Source organism: Lontra canadensis, unplaced genomic scaffold (assembly GCF_010015895.1).
Source record: "Lontra canadensis isolate GAN:19392208 unplaced genomic scaffold, GSC_riverotter_1.0 scaffold48, whole genome shotgun sequence".
Classification (NCBI taxonomy): Eukaryota; Metazoa; Chordata; class Mammalia; order Carnivora; family Mustelidae; genus Lontra; species Lontra canadensis.
The window spans coordinates 14745162-14767293 of record NW_022631042.1 but is presented as its reverse complement, the minus strand read 5'-3'; the positions used below and the strand labels follow the sequence as shown (position 1 = coordinate 14767293).

The window sequence follows — 22132 nt, the reverse complement described above, 5'->3', positions numbered from 1 at the left end:
TTTTTATTGGAGATGGTCTTTTAAGTGAGAAACACTTTGATGAAGTAGCTATAGTGTTAGTAGTTCTCCTTTGTGACTAGTGCTCCTTTCTCTAATAACCTGCAAAAAGTGTATGATTGCTTTTGATCTCATCTTTAAGACAGCACCCAAAAAAATTAACCCTAACAGTGGATAACTATAGAACATCAATAAATCAACATATTCTTTTTATTCTAACTTCTTAATGGATAGGCTGAGACTGGTCAAAATTTGTGCTATTGTGACTCATGTGATATTGCCTCGAGATGGTCCAGTTTAATAGAGATTTGAGCTCAGTAAACCATTTCAACTCCAGGGTCCATGAAAAGAGGCTGTCAGCATGGTTTTACAACTTTGTTTGTTAATTTATTGTCTCGGCAAAGAGTTATTGAAAGATACAGTTTCTATGCTGGACACTAGAAGTAAATGGTGCACAAGGCACAGTCCCAATACTCATATGCTTGTAGCCTAGTGGATATGTATTTTAGATTGTGGCTTGATTGGAACCCATACTCTTTGGCCTGAGACTGCCAGAGACATAGAATGTCTTGGATTCATGAGCTCTTTTGTTTTCTATTTTATATAATAAGTATTTATTGCCCCTTTTCCCCCAAAACAACGTCATGATGAATATGCATTTATTAAATTCTCACAATGTGATACTTAGGGTATTTTTGTAAAAGGACAAGTCTTTTTGACATTGTTCTGTTCAACCTTCTTTCTGTATTGGCATCATATTTGCGGGAAATACTGAAGTTGACAGAAGAATGTGAACAGTTGTCCTGTATGCAGGACTCAGCTGCAGACCTCAGAGCTGCCTTTGCACTCCTGCTGGGGTAGCTGCAGAAAGACCAAACCAAATAGGATCTTCTGATGAGCAGCTCAGGATATTAAATCAATGTACTCAAAACTATAAGTGTATGATCCAGTCCAAAAGAGCAGTCTTTCAGCAATAAATAAGTTGAGATCATCATTAAGATTTTATACTCTTTAACAACTCTTCTGGATTAGTATCAGTGAGGATGGAATTCTAGAAAGAATTTACTTTACAGTCAAACCAGATATCCACACTTCAATGTGTAGAAATAAAAAAAACTAAAAAACTAAAATATTGAACATTCATATATTAAATGTTAAAATATTTTATTTCTATATTTTCCTCTTAAAATCAAAGAAGTCATAACTGTAAATTACATTCTAGGAAAAGAATTGATATGATCTGTGAAAACCTTTTAAGAAAAAAGATTTGGAAGTTTCAGGAAAATGACGAGGAAATCAGACTGTCCAATGCCTGTGAGTGAGATGGGGAATACAACCCAAGCTGTCCAGGCAGAGAGGGGTCAGCTCATCCATTCTTGAATACGTTTATATCTAATGTGATTTTACCTGAGATTTATCTTTGTTTAATGTTAGCAGTGCATATATATATATATATATATATATATATATATGTAAATATTGAAGAAATCTGGGCATAATTTTAAAGAGGTACAAAGGGAGATTTCTGTAAAAGCTTTTCAGACAGTGGAAGCTGTATAGCTGGAAGAAGCACAAAGTGTTTGGTCCTGGCACAATGCTCAGGGTTACAGGTAAAATATTGTTTATTTCCTCTTTATTAAGGTAGGGAGGGGAGGCCGGTGATGCAAGAGCACAGGTTAGGTGTTGGTGCTGTCTCAGAATTCTGGCTCTGGATTTGGCCACAGTGGTCACAAATAACATCCGGATCCTTGGAGAGGTAGTTGATTCTGTCCCAGTCCTACGTGGTAGTTGCTGCCTGGGCTAGCATAGAGGTTATTAACAAGAGCTAGCTAGAGCAACTGGGGGCCCCTGAAGGGTGGAGGTGTTAGGTCCCTTAGGGATTTCTGTGTTGAAAGATTTGTAAAGAAATCTGTGTATCTTATTTTGATTCCAAAAATAACCAATGGAAAACAATGAACAAAAACTTGGTAAACTTGCTATTTTGTCTGAAGGTGATTCCTATTAGGATTCAACATATTTAATTGCACAAACATATCCAAGAATGTCACGAGCTGTTTCTTTTTTTCCCAAATTCAGTCTAGTAAAATTTATCCATCCTTTTTTAGACTTAGAGATAAAATTTTGCCTGCATAAAGTTTTGCCTGCATCCTCACAGGGATGTTTCTAGCCTATAGGATATAGTCAAATAAGTGTTTTCAAAGGGTTTTCACAAGGCTGTTGAAACACCGACAAAGTGGAAGAAATTATATATTTTGGTGTCTTTGGTGGTTGTGATCATAGGCACAGATGAATTCATAATTCTTTTTAATTTTATTTTTTCAGTGTTCCAAGATTCATTGTTTATGTTCCCTACAATACGTGCCCTCCTTAATACCCACCACCAGGCCCTCCCAACCCCCCGCCCCCTCTCTTCTAAAACCCTGTTTGTTTAAAAGCAACTTTCTAGTCCCCTTTTTTCCAACTGAATGAAATATAAATTCTAGCACTCTAATTAAATAATGGTGATGCAGATACAATTAACAAGCTGGAAAAAAATTTTCTAGGAGAGTGAGGTGTGGAGAAAAATGTGGACTGTGATTCTGGATCTATCATTTTCTTTATAATCATCATTCAGCAAATAAATTATGATTCACTGGTTATTACTTTCTTAACAATATAAAAATAATACTTACCCATTAGGGAAAAACCGGAAAAGAGAAAAAATAAAGTATTAAAAATTTATAATGATGGTTATTCTGTTAACATTTGCTATATTTCCATCCATTCATTCTGTCAAGGTAACAAACATCTCAAGTAGATGTTGTGGAACTAAATCAAATTAAATACGGAAATATCTACTGCATAGGTTGGGACATGGTCATTCATTTAAAAAGTTAGTTCTGCAAAATCAAATTATCACCTAGTGGAGTTCTTTTTAAATCAGGAGTACAGAAAATTGTGTTAATTGTGATCTAGTCTACAGATCACTTTAGAATAACTTGTCAGTATTTGCAGAGTAATTTCAATTTTTAAGACTCATTGCTACATGTTTCTAAAAAAGAGTAGAATGTAGTAAGCAATACCTCATACATTATTAGCCCTGGCGTAAGTTGATCTCTCATTTTTCAGTGGAAACATCTGGATGTAAACAGGAGAAAGGTTTTATAATTAAATATGTACAATTACACTAATCTACATATAAAGTCAAATATTTACTTTTAAAAAAGGTGTTTTTTTTTTTGTTGTTTTTTTTTTTTTTAATTTACTTGAGAGAGAGAGTGAGAAAGCACATGTAGGAGCTGGGGGAAGGGCCAGAGGGGGAAGCAGACTCCCTGCTGGGCAGGGTGCCCAAGGCAAAGCGCTGGATCCCAGGATCCTGGGATCATGCCCTGAGCCAAAAGCAGATGTTTAACAGACTGAGCCACCTGGGTGTTCCTTAGATATTCACTTGTAATATTTCATATCATCTTGGGACTCCTGGTTGGCTCAATCAGTCCAGGGTCTCCCTTCAGCTCAGATCACATCCCAGGGTTCTGGAATTGAGTCCCACATTGGACTCCTAGCTCAGCAGAGAGCCTGCTTCTCCCTCTGCCTGCTGCTCCCCCCCTCTCAAGCTTTGATAAATAAATTAATAAATAGAATACTTAATATACTATATCTTCATTGGATTATACCTATGAATTAAAAATTATATTATTACAAATATCACTTGAGAAATACTGGTTTTGCCCTCATGTTTTATTAAAACTTTATTCAGACTCTTCACATGCATCTAAAATGTATATTTTAGAGAAAATTTGTGAGTCATCTTAGGGTCTGAGTGTCTGTTTTGGGATACCTTTATGGTGATGTCACTGGATATTTTATTGGAAGATATTTTTATTCACTTAAAAAATAAAAGCATTCTTTTCATTTATTATATTATTCTATATATGTGCAAGGTGAGCATAAAGTGTAGAGACTTTAGTCCCAGGTAATATTTACCAAATCCATATTAAACTTCTTCGTTATTTTTTACCAATGTTACCTCTAAACTAGTTTTAACTGAGTTTATTTCAGGTTGATATCTTGTCCAACTGTATTGTTTGATTAAAGTATTAAAGTGCATCTTTTAAAATGAGAGATTGCCCACACTGAAACATAAGGCAACCTCTGTTATTATGAGGCATAATTTTGGGAACAAAAGCTTCACCTTATGGTTTGGCATTTCAGTGTGTTTGAATTCTGAATGTTTTACATCTATATTGCAGAGCGGGATTTGCAAATATCTTCTCCCATTTTTCATGTGGTCTCCTTTAAAGTAGACCCTATTAAACTATCAAGATCTAGGGCAGAAAAAGAAACAAACTCTAATGTACAAACTTCATTTCTCATCTATTTATACTGCTTATTTCTAAAATCTATTTGAGAAGACCCAAGATACACAAATAGAGTTAGACCATGAAATAAAAATAGAAGACGAAAAGCATAAGGGAAGTAGAAGAAAAAAGGCCTGTGATTATCTAGCAAGAAACATAGAGTAAAATTTTATGTTCAATGGTAGGATAAAAATGTAATGGAGTACATACTTTTTATTAACTGAGAAAATGAAGCACCACCAAATTTTTAAATATATTTTCCCACCATAAAATGATAAAAAGTCTTCAATACATGAGTCCTTTAGGAGAAATGTTAAGTAAAAGAGTGGGCATTACCTTCCATATGCATTTTATAAAATGGAAGAAATGGTCTTTAACAAACACATATCATGCTCCCACTGCATCATTACTATGGGCACCATGACATTTAATGTCATTCACAGATGGTTACCTTCAGCAGACCTGGTCAGGCAGGTGACAGTCTAGTGATCTAACGTGATAATGGAAGGCTCGAAAGACCAAACAACCAGCCATTGATCTAGTTATAACACCATGAAGGCTCACTGTAGAAGTCTGAAGCCAGACTTTGGACATGACCTGGGAGGAAGTCGCTTCGAGGTAGAAATTACTGAGGAGATCTTGGAATGCTTATAGATTGTGCTGTTGGTGGGAAAAGTGCTTTTGCTTTGGAGATAACATAGGTGAATCGGTTCTATGAACTAACTACATATCACTAGGCTTTACTAGCTTCCCTTTGATTTTCTTAACACTGGAAATGCAGTGGATAAAATAAGTGATTCCCTAATAACTGGTGTGCGAAAGGCACATTTTCAGTGTTGATGGTTCAGAGAATTCCAGAAATAGTAGAGCAAGTGAAATACAAATGAAGGAATGAATCTTGTTGCTTGATTGACATAGGTCCAATTTTTATCTCCAAATATTGCATTCCGATTAGTAAGGGAAGGTTTGGTCCCATGAGATTAAAATGTCATGTTGGGGCATACAATCATCACAAACAAATTGCTAATAATAATGGTAATGATAATGATAATCTCTTATTTTCTTTTTATTTTATTTTATTTATTTATAAAGCCGCCCTCTTAGCACAGTACGTTGTGCATCAGTTTCATAATTTTATTTATTTATTTAACAGAGAGAGAGCACAAGCAGGGGGAATAGCAGAGGGAGAGGGAGAAACAGGCTCTCTACTGAGCGGGGAGCCCAATGTGGGGGCTCAATCCCAGGACCCTGGGATCATGACCTGAGCTGAAGGTTAACACTTAATTGACTGAACCACCAGGAGCCCCAATAATCTCTCATTTTCAAAGTATGTTTAGATGTGGAAATCCTAAAACAGATTTTAATGCCAATCCTTCCAGTAAAGGTCAGCATAGACAACATTGCCCATACACTATAATAGGATCTGACTTTGTGTCTGTGTAGACTTGTACAAAGTCCTCATGCACAGCATGTGTAATTGTCTAGAAAGCATTTGTCCCAAGACTGAAGTTGATCATGACAGATAAGTTGTGTGAGTTGACACATTTCCTTTCCAGATGGTGAAAGGCTGTTGTCAGCCTGGACTTTGGACTCAGGGAAACCTGGAGCTCCAGCTCTACCACTTGCTGCTTTTGTGAACTTGGGCAATTATTTTCTGGTCTCAGTTTCTTAATCCATAAGATAGGATAACAGAAAAAAAAAATAGACGGTGTATGAGCAGCATCGCATGAAAATTAAATGAGAGACTGTGAATAAGTTACTTGACATGTTGTCTAAAACATAGTGGGTGGTGAATAGATCTTACCCCATTTCAGACCTAAAGGGAGAAATGTATCCAGTATGGAGAGTAGTTTGTAGTCAATCATAGTGACAGAGCAGAAATTCTCCAGAAGATTCAGCTGTACTTCTAACCACTGCAGAGGAAAGTTACCTTACTCTCCTCTGATACACAAAAAACTGGGGCACCTGGGTGGATCAGTTGGTTAAGTGTCTTCCTACAGCTCAGGTCATGATCCCAGGATCCTGGGATCAAGTCCCATGTCCAGCTCCCTGCTCAACAGGATATCTGCTTCTCTCCCTCCCTCTGCCCCTCTCCCCTGCTCGTGCTCTCAGTCTCTCTCTCTCTTTCCCTCTCTCTCTCTCTCTCTCTTGCAAATAAATATATAAAATCTTTTAAAAAAGGTTAAAAGAAAACCTTGAATTTAGAGGTATTTGCTTAATGGATTTTCCCTCACTTGGCACAAAAATTACATCAGGCTTTTTTGAATTTTTGTGGTTGTCCTAAGTACTTAAATCCTAATCCTTTGTCTTAACCGATATAATGTCTAACACCAAGTTTGGGTTTCATACTGGCATTTAGTGGAAAAACAATTAAAATTTGAAATTTTATTTAGTGTATACTTAGAAATATAGTTAGGGATACAATTAGTACTTTTAAATATACTTTAAAATGTCATAAATTTGTAATTAATATTTACATATGAAATAGCTTTAATTATTTAATAAAAGAAAAATGAGAAGAATGAAATAGAGGAATTTTGAAACAATGTTAATATGCAGGTTTGCAATACCATACTTTATTGAATATGTGGTTGCATTTGGTTAGTTTATATAGTTTCATACTACTTCATATTCATCAAATATATATAACAAAGGCAATTTACCAGAAATATTTTTATTATAAATATATATAAATGTATTGGAAAAATTTATTTATTTTGTAAACTGGTTTCTATTTCATACATCAAGTGATTGTGGTCCTAAAAAATACTCTTTATAAGTTTAATAAAGAATGTTGAGGAGCACCTGGGTGACTCATTTGGTTAAGCATCTGGTTATGATTTAAGGTTTGTGGGATCCAACCCTGAACCCTGTGTTGGGCTTCAGGTGTCTGTTCTGGATTTTCTCTCCCCTTACTCTGCACCCCCCAACCCCATGCATTCTCTCTCTCTCTGCCTAAAATAAATAAATAAACTCTTAAAAAAAAAAAGAATGTTAAAAGAAAAACTACGTAATATAATTATGTAAAATACAGACACTAGCCACATATAATCAAGAATACTATTTAATGCTCATTTAGATAGTTATGGAAGTTCAAGATTCCTATTATCCTGTAAAGAATGAACCTTCAGGAATCTAGCTGAGGAAAAGTGACAGGAGGTAAATATGGGGTCTTACCATCCAGAAATTTTCCAAATTCATCATTTGATTTTCAAGTTCTTTAGTGTGATGAATCAGAGGTATTCCTAACAAAAACCAAACTTTTTAAGATGAAAACTAGATTTTTTAATGTAATGACTAGAGGCAAAAATTATGTAAATATCATGTACTTTGAAAAATAAATCTTGCTTTATATAACGTGCTTTTAAAATTAAAAACAAAGTATATGGTTGAGTAAATATACAGTGTCTTACTATTATAATCAGGAAAATACTATTGGCACTATAAAGAAGATGTACAAAATTAAAACAAGTACATTATGACTGAATGCCTATTTATAGCATGAATTTAAAAGCTCATCATTATTTGCTTACTAATTTAGTGTAAAAATCAGGAGTTTTCTGCACAGGCAAAAATTCTGAAGAATTCTTTTCCTTTCTTCTCAACAGAGAAATTCAGTTCTTCTTTTCACAGTAAGTTGCCCATGAAATTATTATTCTAAAATCAATAAAGCATTTGAGTTTCAGTTGGAACTCAAACTGGAAAGTGTTCTACATTTATAATTTAAATTATTAATTAAAAATAAATATATAACCAAGGAATATTCCAGCATTCAAGTGACATGCACCTGGAAACCATGATGCATCAGTATATAATTTGACATTATGTCTACAAGAAACTCTGGACCATAACTATTCACATGACACCATTAGATATAACTTTATTCAGCAGGTGAAATGAAAGAAAAATGTGGACTACTACAACAAGTTCAGGAGCCTTGTAAGGCAGATTCAAATTTGGGGAGAGGTGGGGAGTCAAAATAAAGTATCTTCTTAGTCATGTTTCAACTTCCAATGAAATGAAATTCCAATGTAAAGTGTAATTTTAGTCAAGATTTCCTAAAGCAAAACAAAATTTTGCCCAGTGCATTACTTGATTATGTTACTATAAGAACATTTCTGAAAATAATCAGTAAGTTTTTTAAAATAGAAGTTTTAGAAATATGTCCTTTTTTTTTTTTTTTCTAAATTTAAGCCATTGTACATAATTGGAGGTGCAGCAATAAACATAGCCCTACTCAAAATCCTGGCATTTTTCAGGTGTGAGAAGGAGATGTTCTATAAAATCAGAAATCAAGGGTGCCTGGGTGGCTCAGTGGGTTAAACCTCTGCCTTTGGCTCAGGTCATGATCTCAGGGTCCTGTGATTGAGCCCTGCATCAGGGTCTCTGCTCAACAGGGAGTCTGCCTTCCCCTCTGTCTCTGCTTGCTTCTCTGCCTACTTGTAATCTTTCTCTCTGTCAAATAAATAAATAAAAATCTTTTTAAAAAATCAGAAATCAAGGAGAATAGAATTCCAGTACTCAGAGGTGGTCATGGGATCCATATTTGTGACTAAAAGGTTAACTTGATAGATTCCCATTCAAACAAGTGACTGTATTGTGTAAAAATATGCCATGTTTTGATCCAGGCCTTTTCACTTAAGAGCTGTGACTTTGGGCAAGTTATATAACCTCTATAACCTCTTTTCGCATGGAAATTAAGAAGATAAAAACCTCATAATCTACTGTGAATGAAAGGCCATAGTAGGCAATAATTCTATGGAAATCTTTCCTTCTGTTTACTGTATGCTGGGTGGTCTCAAACCACACAATATATTTGTGTTTCTCTTATAATGTTTTGTTATTCCATTTTCTCCCACAGATAAAAGTCCTGATGAAGACATTTCCCCCAAGCCTACAATTTTCTTTCCTTCAATTGCTGAAATAAAACTCTGTAAGGCTGGAACATATCTTTGTCTACTTGAAGATTTTTTCCCTGATGTTTTCAAGATAGATTGGAAAGAAAAGGATGGCAAAACAATTCTAAAATCCCAGCAGGGAGACACCATGAAGACTAACGACACATACATGAAATTCAGCTGGCTGACAGTGACTGGAGCATCAATGGATAAAGAACACAAATGTATTGTCAAACACGAGCAGGATAAAGGAAATGTTGATCAAGAGATTCTTTTTCCTTCAATAAACAAAGGTATGTACATATAAACATGAATACAACCTCCCAGAACCCTTTGTTTCAAAGGGAAAACTTAAACTTTTCTGTCAAGTATTAATGAAAACAAGCAATTAGGAGTTTTTTCTTTAATGCTGTTGCCTTTATTGGTAGCATAAATACGTTGCTTTTTGCTCATTGAAGTCAAATAGTATAGGCTTTGTGGGTGCCTGGGTGGCTCAATTGGTTGAGTGTCCGATACTTCATTCAGCTCAGGTCATCTCAAGGTTGTGAAATGGAACCCAGTTTTGGGCTCCATTCTCAGCCCTTAGTCTGCTTGAGTTTCTGTCCCTCTGCCCTGTCTTCCAAGTGCGAGCTCTCTCTCTCTCTCTCAAAATAAATAAATAAATAAACATATATATATATATATATATATATATATATATATATATGTATTTTTTTTAATTAAAAAAAAATACCATGGGCTTTTGGACACCTGGGTGGGTCAGTTGGTTAAACATCTGCCTTCAGTTCAGGTCATGAGCTCAGGGTTCTGGGATTGAGTCCAGCACCAGACTTCTTGCTTAACAGGGAACCTGCTTCTCCTTCTGCCTGCCATCCCCCTGCTTGTGCTCACTCTCTCTCTCTCTCTGACAAATAAATAAATAAAATCCTAAAAAGTAATAAAAATAAAAAACAGTATGGGCTTTGGAACATACAGAGAAGAAAAAGAATAATTCATTTAGCCTTTCTCACCTCAGGTTTATCACCCAAAATATTAATGTCACAGTAATATTCTTTATAGTCATTTCATGGATTAAATGAAATAATACACAGGGAAACACCTAGCAACCTCACACAAAAGAAATGTTCAGGGAGTTCGCTTTTGATGACTTTACTTGATCAGGAAATAAGAACAATTATACAGCTTTCAAAAGAATGTTCTACTCAGCAAAGTCCTTCTCACTTCATTCTTTCTCTACTCAAAGTATAACCCATAAACAAGAGTTATAGGGGTCAAAATGCTGTCCATTTAAAGGAACCAGATTGTGGCTCAACAACAACAACAAAATAGTAATTTGGCTGCTAAGGTAGATAATAGTATGATCTTAGGTTTTTCAGAATTGTATTTTATATACCACCATAAAGTAAAATTTGGTAAGTAGAGATGGGTGAGGTTAATCTGTACATTCTTCCATTCTGCACAATGAATGTATTTCTTACCATGAGTAAAAGTGACTCAGCAAACATCTATCGCAGTCCTAGTGTGTGCCAGGCCTGAAAGGGATGCAGGATGAACTACTGTCCCAAGGAGGATGGCTACAATAGATAGTACAATAGATACTTCTACAATAGATACTTCTTTTCCTAATCACTCAGGGTCACTTATGATTCAGGCACAGTATCCCAAAAGAGCCCCATTGGTGTAGACACCGGTCATACTTAGACAGTGTGGGCAAACAGCAGAATGTGCCCAGATCCCACTGTGATTCAGTAACTCACTAGACTCAGAAGTCAAGTCAAGTCCTGACATTAACATCACAGACCAAGGCCACAGAGAGCCCATAAGAAAGAATCAGTTTTTACTTTTCCCTGTGGTTCATAGGCACTTTTTAAGCAATGGGGAAAGTACATAACAAGAACTGTGAAGAACTTTGCTATATACACGCTTGAATTTCTGAAGTAAGACTTTGTCTTCTTGGAGTGTTGAAAGACCCAAAATAGCAACACTTAGCTTACGGCCCCAAGTTAGTGAAGCAAGACTTAATACTTAATCCAAGTGCAATCTCAACCCTCCAAAAGAGTAACCTTCAACCAGTCAATATGGAAATTTCCTGTTCAGCCCCAGAAACTTTCCTGATTGACTCACTCTTTCCCCTTGGGAGGGTGACTGCCTAAAACAATGGATTCTTTGATAATAATTTTCTTTTTTCCACTCCTTATTGTTAAAACCTTTTCTTTTCCTGTAGTCTTTTGGAGCTCCCCTCTATTTGATAATGGGTTGCTGTGTGATTCATTAATTGATTGATTAATAGCACCATTAGAGATCTTTAACATTTACTTGGTTGAATTTCTATTCTTTAACAGATTTGTTGCCAGCACTGGAATATGAAGTAGACTCCCAGGGACATTCAGAGACAAAGCAAAACAAAGAGGTGTTAACTGTGAGCCCTTTGAGTTCAGCATTCTCACTTATTCCAAGGGCTGTGGGTGAGTTCTTTGGTTCTAAGCTCCACTCTCTTTGTGTTTGAACTCCTAATCTAATTGGCTTTGCTTTACAGGGCAGGTCAACCTGGACTGGCAGAGTGGCATGCCACTGTTAAGTTGAGCTAGAAGATTTGGAGCCCAATTGATCTGGCATTGTTCGCACAGAGACAACTGAAGGGACAAAAGGGCCTGCCAGGAGTCAAGCCCCTAACAATCTAGATCAAATTCTCCAGGTGGAAACTTCAGCAAGTTCCTTGGAGAATTGTTGGTGATGCACAGAGTCTTTTTGTAGCCAAAACTCAGCAACATCTTTTACCTCCCATACATTATGTGCACATAATTGTCTGTCTTCATTTGTGTAGACAAAGCTACTGGTAACAGGGAAAGGTGGAAAAAGCCACAAAAAAATGGCAGGCAGGAGTCAAGCATTTAGAGGCTGTAAGAGCATTTGCTAACTCAAGAACACTTCCTTGACAGTATGAGTTAGACACAAAAGAGGTTGGATCTGCACCAGGTCACCCATCAACCTCAAGAAAACTTCTGTGCAAGGAGCTACCATGTAAAACACACACAATCCCCAATTCCAGGACACATCCCTTTTAGGTGTTTGTTTGTTCCTGAGAAGCCTATGTCTTAGCTAATGGGATCCTTACATTCTAAACAGTCAAGCACACAATTTTCTGATATACATGTTTATTTTTTACCTTAGAACTATATTCCCAGATTACATATACCTTGTAAAATTACAAAATCAAGTATATTGTATGTCCTTGGGAACTGGCTTGGTAACCATCAGATTGAAGGCCTCAAAATAATGCCAGAGAGAAATGTGGGATCTAACTCACTTGTGGCCAGATATGGCTGGACTGGGGTGTGGGTTAACTCCATTTGAGGTTGATGTTCTACAAAATTACTGCCAGGCCTCAGGACAATGACCACCTAAAAATACAATGGCCATATGGAGGAACTCTCCTACTCGATAAGATCATTAAGAAGTGCCCTTAAGCCTCAAAAGAAGGCCGGGGTAGCGATTCCCTTATCAGATAAATTAGATTTTAAACTGAAGACTGTAGTCAGAGATACAGAAAGACACTACATCATTCTTAAAGGGACTATCCAACAATAAGATCTAACAATTATAAATATCTATGCCCCCAATATGGGAACAGCCAATTACATAAGAAAACTATTAATCAAGATAAAGAGTCATATTGATATGAATACATTAATAGTAGGAGATCTTAACACGCCTCTTTCAGTAATAGAGACATCATCCAAGCAGAAAATCAATAAAGAAACAAGAGCATTGAATGACACATTGAACCAGATGGACCTCATAGATATATACAGAGCATTCCACCCTAAAACAACAGAATACTCATTCTTCTCAAGTGCACATGGAACCTTCTCCAGAATAGACCACATACTGGGACACAAATCAGGGCTCAACCAATCCCAAAAGACTGAGATTATTCCCTGCATATTCTCAGATCACAATGCTTTGAAACTGGAGCTCAATGACAAGGAAAAGTTCGGAAGGAACTCAAACACCTGGAAGCTAAAGACCACCTTGCTTAAGAATGCTTGGATCAACCAGGAGATCAAAGAAGAACTGAAACAATTCATGGAAACCAATGAGAATGAAGACACATCAGTCCAAAACATATGGGATACAGCAAAGGCAGTCCTAAGGGGGAAATACATAGCCATCTAAGCCTCCTTCAAAAAAATTGAAAAATCCAGAACACAACAGCTGTCTCTACACCTTAAAGAACTGGAGAATCAACAACAAATCAAACCAAATCCCCACACAAGAAGGGAAATAATCAAGATTAGAGCTGAGATCAATGAGGTAGAAACCAGAGATACAGTAGAATGTATCAATGAAACTAGAAGCTGGTTTTTTGAAAGAATCAATAAGATCAATAAACCATTGGCCACACTAATCCAAAAGAAAAGAGAGAAAGCCCAAATTCATAAAATTATGAATGAAAAGGGAGAGATCACAACTAACACCAAGAAAGTAGAAACAATCATCAGAAGTAATTATCAACCATTATATGCCAATAAGCTAAGCAACCTAGATGAAATGGAGGCATTCATGGAAAACTATAAACTCCCAAAATTGAACCAGGAAGAAAGTGACAACCTGAATAGACCGATATCTAGTAACAAGATTGAAGAAGTGATCAAAAACCTCCCAAAAAACAAGAGCCCAGGACCTGACGGACTCCCTGGGGAATTCTACCAAGCTTTCAAAGAAGAAATAACACCTATTCTCCTGAACCTGTTTCAAAAAATTGAAGCAGAAGGAAAACTTCCAGACTCTTTCTATGAAGCCAACATTACCCTGATCCCCAAACCAGGCAAAGACCCCACCAAAAAGGAGAATTTCAGACCAATATCACTGATGAATATGGTATGGATGCTAAGATTCTCAACAAGATCCTAGCAAACAGGATCCAACAGCACATTAAAAAGATTATCCACCATGACCAGGTGGGATTCATTCCTGGGCTACAAGGATGGTTCAACATTCACAAATCAACCAATGTGATAGAACAAATCCATAAGAGAAGAGAGAAGAACCACATGGTCTTCTCAATTGATGCAGAAAAAGCATTTGACAAAATCCAGCATCCATTCCTGATTAAAACGCTTCAAAGTATAGGTATAGAGAGAACATTCCTGAACTTCATCAAATCTATCTATGAAAAACACACAGCAAATATCATCCTCAATGGGAAAAAGCTTGCAGCCTTCCCGTTGAGATCAAGAACACCACAAGGATGCCCACTCTCACCACTCTTGTTCAACATAGTATTAGAAGTCCTAGAAACAGCAATCAAACAAAGAGAAATAAAAGGTATCCAAATTGGCAATGAAGAAGTCAAACTCTCTCTCTTCGCAGATGACATGATTCTTTATATGGAAAACCCAAAAGACTCCACCCCCAAACTACTAGAACTCATGCAACAATTCAGCAACGTGGCAGGATACAAAGTCAATGTACAGAAGTCAGTGGCTTTCTTATATGCTAACAATGAAAATACAGAAAGGGAAATTAGAGAATCGATTCCATTTACTATAGCACCAAGAACCATAAGATACTTGGGAATAAACCTAACCAAAGAGGTAAAAGATCTGTACTCAAGGAACTACAGAACACACATAAATTGAAGAAGACACAAAAAGATTAAAGACCATTCCATGCTCTTGGATCAGAAGAATAAACATTGTTAAGATGTCTATACTGCCTAGAGCAATCTATACTTTTAATGCCATTCCGATCAAAATTCCACCGGTATTTTTCAAAGAGCTGGAGCAAATAATCCTAAAATTTGTATGGAATCAAAAGGGACCTCAAATCGCTAAGGAAATGTTGAAAAACAAAAATAAAACTGGTGGCATTACATTAACTGATTTCAAGCTTTACTACAAAGCTGTGATCACCAAGACAGCATGGTACTGGCATAAAAACAGATGCATAGACCAGTGGAACAGAGTAGAGAGCCCAGATATGGACCCTCAACTCTATGGTCAAATAATCTTTGACAAAACAGGAAAAAAACATACAGTGGAAAAAAGACAGTCTCTTCAATAAATGGTGCTGGGAAAACTGGACAGCTATATGTACAAGAATGAAACTCAACCATTCTCTTACACCGTACACAAAAATAAACTCAAAAGGATAAAAGACCTCAATGTGAGACAGGAATCCATCAGAATCCTAGAGGAGAATATAGGCAGTAACCTCTTCGATATCAGCCACAGCAACTTCTTTCAAGATATGTCTCCAAAGGCAAAGGAAACAAAAGCGAAAATAAACTTTTGGGACTTCATCAAGATCAAAAGCTTCTGCACAGCAAAGGAAACAGTCAACAAAACAAAGAGGCAACCCACGGAATGGGAGAAGATATTTGCAAATGACAGTACAGACAAAAGGTTGATATCCAGGATCTATAAAGAACGCCTCAAACTCAACACACACAAAACAGACAATCATATCAAAAAATGGGCAGAAGATATGAACAGACATGAACAAATGTTCATCATCACTAGCCATCAGGGAGATTCAAGTTAAAACTACATTGAGATACCACCTTATACCTCTTAGAATGGCTCAAATTATCAAGACAGGAAACAACATGTGTTGGAGGGGATGTGGAGAAAGGGGAACCCTCTTACACTGTTGGTGGGAAAGCAAGTTGGTGCAGCCACTTTGGAGAACAGTGTGGAGATTCCTCAAGAAATTAAAAATAGAGCTTCCCTATGACCCTGCAATTGCACTACTGGGTATTTACCCCAAAGATACAGATGTAGTGAAAAGAAGGGCCATCTGTACCCTAGTGTTTATAGCAGCAATGGCCATGGTCGCCAAACTGTGGAAAGAACCAAGATGCCCATCAACAGATGAATGGATAAGGAAGATGTGGTCCATATACACTATGGAGTATTATGCCTCCATCAGAAAGGATGAATACCCAACTTTTGTAGCAACATGGAAGGGACTGGAAGAGATTATGCTGAGTGAAATAAGTCAAGTAGAGAGAGTGAATTATCATATGGTTTCACTTATTTGTGGAGCATAACAAATAGCATGGAGGACAAGGGGAGATGGAGAGGAGAAGGGAGTTGGGGGAAATTGGAAGGGGAGGTGAACCATGAGAGACTATGGACTCTGAAAAACAATCTGAGGGTTTTGAAGGGACGGGGGTGGGAGTTTGGGGGAACCAGGTGGTGGCTATTGGAGAGGGCACCAATTGCATGGAGCACTGGGTGTGGTGCAAAAACAATGAATACTGTTACACTGAAAATAAATTAAAAAAAAAAAAGAAGTGCCCTTAAAAAAAGGATTCCTCAATTAAACAGAAGCCTTTATGGTTAAACATTTCAAGGTCCTTGCATTTAAAGACTCATTGCAAAAGACTAATAAAAAATTAATAATGGAAGAGGTACGTAAAGCCAAAGACTATAAGACTGTTCCACTCTTTGCTCCTTTGAGCACTCATTGTAGCCTGAATTGATTTTCCACTCTGAAAAGATGACAGCCATAAACAGAAGACTACCAAATTCATGGCATTACAGACACCCCCATATCTACCTTCGCAGTGTGGTGCCCAAATGACCCCAGGATCCTCTCAGTCACAAGTATTTAGGTATTTTAGACACAACATTAGAGGAAGATAGCCCCCAAACCCCAGTAGAAGAGTGACCTTACCTAGTGCTCCTGCTGTAAAACTAAAAGGTATTGAACCTCAGTTGCACATCACATAGCTATGGAAATCTCCACCTGACACCTGGTCCTGCCCAGACCCTGGAGTTTCTGAATCAAATTGAGGGAAAGAGAAGTAGCTGACATCAAAATAGACTGCTTTCACCAAAACAAGGATTTAAGACTCCATATTTAACTAAATACAAAATCATTTCTCCCTCTTTTCTTTTCCTTTACTCTGGTAATGGCCTGTCTCTCCCACATCATTGTCAAGGGGGTTAACCTCTGGAATTAAGAGCAATATTTTATTTCAGGCTAGCAGATAATCTAACCTTGGTCCTGAATTTTCTCAGGGTAAATAAGACATCTCATTGTCTGACTCCCGTAAAGTTATATCCAGATTTAGTAGGAACTACCAAGAAACCTCCAGTATTTACTCTTGTGACTGGCCCTAATTCTCTGGTGAGGGATAACTGTAAATGAGGTATGATCAAGACTTTTCCCTCCATTCTTGAAATTGTTTCGGAATCCCTTGCTAAAGTGATGGCTGCCCAACAAAAAACCTTAGACTCTGACCAAAACAGCTTTTCAAAGTGAGATAGTCCTTGTTTATGGCTGAACAAGGCTGGATCTGTGCTGTAGGCAATACCAGGTGCTATATCCAGATGAACAGATGAACACTACTGGGGACATTAATACTGAACAACAACAGATTATTGTGCAAACCATGTGGCTTAACAGAGTGACTCCTTCAGCAGTGTCTTTCTTACTTACTTGATTTTAATTGCTTTGAGTCTTGGGCACTGTGGCATCAAATAGCTCTTCAAACATGGGGAGTTATCTTGTTTATAGGCATCATTAACAATCTGCCTGGTGTGTTACATTCTCTCAAAAGCTTGACGTGCAAATTCAAAGCCAGTAATCTCCAAGCAAATTATTTTTCTAAGACTGGAACATCACAAAAGAATGAAGAGAATGACCAACTCAAAAATTGTAAACCTGAAGTGGTAACCTGTGAATACCACAAGGGTTAAGTGAAAAGGTCAAGACCTGTTAATATCACCCAGAAGAACAACAAATACTGAGAACTTCAGAGCAGTTGCTGAGCGTGGTATTAATGCCTTCAATCGAGAACCCATCTTTCAGTTAAACTGAGAGTCTGGTCAAAAGGATCTGCTAAAAAGACTGTTAAAAAGAACAACCACAGGCTTAAAATGCACTCCTTTAGCTGAAGGCCACAAATCAGTACACCAAGTCTTCATACCTACCCAACTGCAGTTTTAACACCCAGAAGTGTAACCTGTAACCAGTAGACATGGGAATTTCCTGATCAGCACTAGGAACTTTGCTGAAAAATCCCTCCATTACCTTAGGAGCGTGACCTTGCCTGAAAGTATGGATTCCTTGCTAATAATTTCTTTTTCACTCCCTCTCTATCTTGAAAAACCTCTTTCCTGTAGCCCTTTGGGGTTCTCCTCTATTTGATAGATAGGATGTTGCTCAATTCATGAACAGGCTGATAAATATAGGCAATTAGATTTTTAAAATTTCCTGGGTTGCATTTTTCTTATTTCACAGATTCTTAGTTTGTCCAATGATCAAATTTGGGTTAAACATTTACCTTTGCTTCCACCTGAATTGTGAGGAAGAGCAAATGAGATTATGTCAGAAAATGCTTGCTGTTGAAAACATAACATGGATGAATTTATTTGTATATTTATTATATTTACTTGTATCCTTTCCTAAAATTAACTAAAATAAGATTATACAGACAGCCCTAATTTTTAACTTCTGCAACTAACAGAGAGGAAGCAAGTGAACAATGCATAAATTTAATTCACCAATTGGGCTGAACTATCCTGTTAGGTTTTGATTTTTCTAGTGATCAAAGAAAAGTAAAAAATATAGTAAGTTCCATGGTGATTATTATGGTAAGAGAAAAGTTCTTGTTTATGATGTGTTTTACGTAGCACCTATCTCTTAAAGGAATATCTCCCAAGGTCTTCTCATAGCAACAAAATTAATGAAGACATTTCTATTAATGCAATTCTACAGCAGATTTCTAGTGCTGATTCTTGGAAGCTTGTGCACTGACAAATAAATAAAATCTTTAAAAATAAATAAATAAAAAGAACATCTACTTTGCAACAGAAACTGTGCTAGGAGCTATAAGCACAGAAGGAAACATGATAGTCTCATACATTACCTTCCAGTTATAAGAAAAAAAAGAAAAAAAATGCATCATTCATGATTTGCAACACCTTTAGGTGCAGAAATACAGTATATTAATTGATCTACTGAATTACATAAAATCAGACCAACTGTTTCTGGAATTGTGGAGCTCATATTTGTAATGTCTCTCTTCTCTTTGTTGATCAGTTCTATCTGTCTATCTATCATCTATCTATCCTCTATGCACAATATAGAAACATCAAAAAAGGGATGTGAAAAAATAAATAACACTTGCTCTCATTTCTTTAGAGCTTTCTGCTATTAACGCCACAAAAGCTTCTCTGAATGATGAAAATGGTAAGTTTTGCTCTATGTTTGCCTTTATTTTATGCTGTAGCATTTTTTCCTCCTGATCAATGTAACCATTGAATTTCCCTGACTTCAGGGAGAAGCCTCATAATGGCTGGATCTTGCAATAAAGCTGAGTGATAGTAAGTCAGTTCATCATTTCTCAGGAGTGTTCTTCACACAAAATGGTGTTTTGGGTGTGAAAAGACTATAAATTAGGGATGCAGTGATGTGCTCTGAATTCCTTCAGCAACAGACTTCACTTACTTCTGTGGCTTTTGTTTCTACTGACTAAGGACATGCTATCATTTTGCTTTTATATTCTTAAGCCTCTGTTTTTGCTGGTGGTTAGTAACATGAACTGACACGGAGACCTTCTCAAACAGAGGTGTTGTGTTGGACTGTGAATATATTTTGTTTAGTTCTCTTAATACTCACTGTGAAAGATTTTATTCCCACTTTATACATGAGCAGCCTAGAAAGTGTTCTTAAATGCCATGTTGCTGGGATTGAAATCTGGATTCTCGTACTTACTACTTGGATGAAATTAGACAAATAGATTCTCTCTGTGTTCTCTGTTTATTTGTAAAATTGGAATGAAGATAATGATCTCATAGGTTATAAAAATTAACTAAGATTCGGGCTTTGCATGCAAAGTTCTCAAAATAAGTGACATTTAGTTTGTACTTAATGGATATTGCCTCTTATTTTACTTAGAGACATGGTGGGGAGGAAGAAATGCTAAAATATATTTCTTATCAATGCCTTTTTCCCATTGGATTCATTCTTTATAAACACAACCTTACTTTTTAATACCTTGGAAAATTCTAGGTGAATTTCACAGATGTGTGACTGACATGACCTACAAACTAGGTTCTGAGTTGTTTTGGTGGTGGTGGTGGTGATGTAGATGTTTACTATCTGTTTGTGCTGTGTGAGTGTGTCACTTGAACCTAAGTCAGCAGAAATGTATACCATCACCCCTCACCCATTAATAAATCCTAGCCTTTCAAAAAACATGTGAAATTAATAAAATGCTTCTTTTAGACACCCTGCAGCTGCAGCTCATGAACACATCTGCCTACTACACCTACCTCCTCCTCTTCCTGAAGAGCCTGGTCTACTCCATCATCATCACCGTCTCTCTGCTTGGGAGACCAGCACTCTATAGCAATGGGAAGAGTTCCCAACACATGGTGGCACAAGGTTCTACTTTTTCCCATTGGCTATTGTCCCTAAAAGTCTCTGCTGAGGATCAAGTGGGGTTTTCTTTCTGAAACTAGGTTATTTCCATTCTCATGTGTCTTTTTCTACTGCATCATTATTGCAGAACTGATTTACACACCACTGGGCAAACAGAAGCTTTCACTTTGCAGCTAGAACAAATTCTGCCATGACTCAGGGTGGGGCCATGTGGTTTCAACACTGCTGTCTCCTTAATGTCCACCAGCTCCTCAGCCACCCAGTCCCCATGCTTCTGAGTACAGCCAGCATGCAGTCTCTTGGACTTTTTAACAAGATGATTACCTGGAAACTTTTTATTTTACATACCTTGAAACCACTATCCTCGCTACCTGGAACTTGTACTGCTTTTCATAATGGGCACAATAAAAGCAATAAAAAAATCTACTTTGCTTCTGTGTTCTTTCATTTGGTGCAATTTAACTCAGAGTCTAAGGTAAGGAACAGTATCACAACTGAGCCATCCAGTTCAACATTGGTTGTAATAATGGTCAATTCCACATTTCTAATTCTTGCCCTGAGATAGTCCTTATGATGCAATCTTTGGGACACTGGCCCCAGGGGAAACCACAGCCAGTGAAGGTGCCCAGCTTATTTCTCCTTCAAAGGTCAGTAGATTCAGATCATTTGGCTGAAGATACGCTGGTGGCAACAGTATAACCTGTCACATGACTGACGGGTGTGCTTAGACCTGTCCCAAGGATAAGTGCTTGACTCTGCACCCCAAGTGCCTGGGTTTGAATCTTGGTGCTATTGTTCTCATTTGTCAAGTGGAGTTAGAGTGATTAGTCTTCTTACATTGTGTAGTTGAGATGAGATAATTTTGTTGGGTACATGCAGGTCCTCAACAGCATTTGCATCTACTGTTGGCAACTCTAAGTTGGAAATAATAGAAACGCACGCACACACATACACATACTACAAGTTGGACACTCATTTACATGTATGTGTATATTTCTACAAATATTCCTTCCCCAACTGGACCTGGGATGCCCTGGACTGGGAGATGCAGAGAGGGAAGGGTGGTGGTTCAGGAAACAGTGTGGGTGGAAGGAGGGCGCTGGTGTGGTGATGGTGTTTTATTTTCCCAGGGTTTTTTTGTTTTGTTTTGTTTTGTTTTTGTCTACACGCTCTGTCAAATGTGGTTGATTTGTGGTACATACTTGAAGTCAAACAGGCCCCTACTGGATGAGGCTCTGTAAGCATTGGCTCGAGTGTTGTAAGATGAAATAAGGACAGTTAAACCACAGCCAACTAGCTTTTTATTCTACACATCCAGAAGCTGCAATCTTTGATACCTGAATTTTGTACTGTTTTTCATAATAGGCATAATAAAAAACAATCAAAAGTCTATTTTTGCCTATGTGTTCTTTCATTTGGTGCAATCTAACTGAGAGTCCAAAGTGAGGGACAGCACAACAACTGAGCCTTCGAAGTCAGCACTGGTTATAATGTTGGTCA

The 22132-nt window shown here is 37.2% G+C and overlaps 1 gene segment (V, D, J or C); it reads left to right on the top strand.

Annotated features, from left to right (window-relative positions):
* The first annotated feature begins 9045 nt into the window (after positions 1 to 9045).
* On the top strand, positions 9046 to 20988 carry LOC116876955. The segment is given in 5 exon segments: positions 9046 to 9077; positions 9196 to 9525; positions 11575 to 11697; positions 19391 to 19438; positions 20477 to 20988. Coding segments are annotated over 5 exon segments (744 nt in total).
* Positions 20989 to 22132: the final 1144 nt, after the last annotated feature.